Here is a 2,052-nt window from a genome sequence, read left to right on the forward strand (position 1 = left end):
GACATGCTGACCGTATGTTACAAAACTATGAATTTTTAAAAAATCTCCCTCCAAAGTGAGTAATAAAACTATCGTCTGCAGGCTATCATTGACAAATCAATGAGGCTGTCTTCATCACACTAATGAAACTGAGAAGTGTATTGTGGATTTGAATCCAATGAATTTGAGCCCATTGTAGTGTCTGAGCTTAATTTTCGTGCTTAGCATCTTCTGTTATCAGGAAGAGAAGGTGTTTTGAGCTTTTCTCAACAGCCCTTGGACATTGTCCCCAGAGTTTTCAGCTAAGTTTCCTGAGATGACTTATGAAAACTTCCTTGTGTCAGCATGCACTGGCAGTCAATGTCCCAGCCCGAGCAAAGTGTGTGTATGTGTGTGTGTGTGCAACATTTTATCAATATTTTTTGGATTTTCTTTATAATAACCCCCTGCAACCAAGGTGTGTGATATAATACATGATACATAATTAGAATTGCTGTCATGAAAAGCATCATGACCGGGGGAAAAGCCAAACCTTTGCACGGCCAAGGGCTTCCTCCAGGGCCAACTTCACAGTCTTGTTTCTGAAACTGTAGATGAAGGGGTTTAAGAATGGGTACAGGACAGTGTTCAGCAAAGCTACAATTGTGTTGGTCTCCAAGGAAACCTCTTCTGTGGGCTGTGCATAGAGAACAATGCAGCTTCCGTATGCGATGGCTAAGGCAGTGAGATGGGAAGAACATGTAGCAAAAGCTTTCTTCCTCCCAGATGCTGCTGGCATGTGCAGAATACAGTGGAAGATGCACATGTAGGACACCAGGATTAAACATAAGGAACCCAGCACTACAAATGATATCAGAATGGAGTCTGCTTTCCAAAGCAGGCTGGTGTCAGAGCAGGACAGTTTGAATAAGGGGGAGTTGTCACAGAAAAAATGCTGGATCTTGTTGGGGCCACAGAAAGTCAGCTTTGAGAGGAGGACCAGGTGGTAACTCGAGAGTGTGAAGCCTATGACCCACCCAGCACCAACCAGACGGGTGCAGAGCTGCTGCTTCATGATGGCAGCATAATGCAAAGGTTGGCAGATGGCAACGTAGCGGTCAAAGGACATGACAACAAGGAGAGCAAACTCTGTAAAACCCAGGGCAAAATAGAAATAGCATTGGGCAAAGCAGCTGCTAAATGGGATAGTTCTCCTACCAGAGCTCAGAATCACCAACAATGTGATGGTTGTGGAGGATGTGAACCAGATTTCCAGGAATGCCAGATTGCTGATGAAGAAGTACATGGGGGTTTGCAGGCGGTGATCCACACACACGAGGAAAATGATCGTTGTGTTCCCTGTCACTGTTGTCAGGAATATGAGTAGAAGGATCAGGGAGAGAAACAGCTGCAGTCTTTGATCAAGCCCTGAGAAACCCTCCAGGATGAACTCAGCAACCACAGTTTCATTTCCTGCTCCCATGCCCAATTTCAGTACATCCTGCTGAGACAGGAGCATGAAGAAGCAAGTGTGAGAATTTCACAGTCTCAACAAGTCCTCAGAGATTTTACTGTCTTCTTTCTAACTTTTCCAAACACTCACAAAGGATTCTTTCTCACAAGCACAGTATTGTAAAGAGGTTGTGAACTAGTTCATGCCATGCCTGGGAAATTCCCTGTTCACTTATTGCAAACATCCATCACATCTGTGTTTCAAAAGGCAACCTAATCTCCCAGCAAAAGTGCTTACTAGTATCTGCAGATGCCAGTCCATCCATGTAGATAAGTATGTTGAAAGTTATTCCTTCTACTTTTCAGTCCTTGCCTTTTTTGACTTGGAACTTCTGTGAGGCTGTTGCTTTCAAAACAAGCCAGTACTGAGCATCTCTTCTGCAATCCCCTGCTTTCTTCCACATCTTCTTCCTCTCTGTTTCTTCAGAAGCATTGAGGAAACATTGTTATTAAATGTCCTGACCTAAATGCCTTGCTTTCCCTTTAGGGGAAGGGGGAAATCTTCTCCTTTTAAAGAACTTAAAGGCTGTCCTGTTGATTATTTGAAATAGGAAGGGTCTGGAACAACAACAACAACAAAAT

The 2,052-nt window shown here is 43.6% G+C and overlaps 1 protein-coding gene across 1 annotated transcript; it reads right to left on the reverse strand.

Moving 5' to 3' along the window:
• Positions 1 to 598: 598 nt before the first annotated feature.
• On the reverse strand, positions 599 to 1,051 carry LOC136993834 (olfactory receptor 226-like; the record flags this gene model as incomplete). Its single annotated transcript, XM_067308782.1, has 1 exon — positions 599 to 1,051. A coding segment is annotated over one exon (453 nt), but the record flags the coding sequence as incomplete, so codon positions are not given.
• Positions 1,052 to 2,052: the final 1,001 nt, after the last annotated feature.

This window comes from Apteryx mantelli, chromosome 20, assembly GCF_036417845.1.
Source record: "Apteryx mantelli isolate bAptMan1 chromosome 20, bAptMan1.hap1, whole genome shotgun sequence".
Lineage (NCBI taxonomy): Eukaryota > Metazoa > Chordata > Aves > Apterygiformes > Apterygidae > Apteryx > Apteryx mantelli.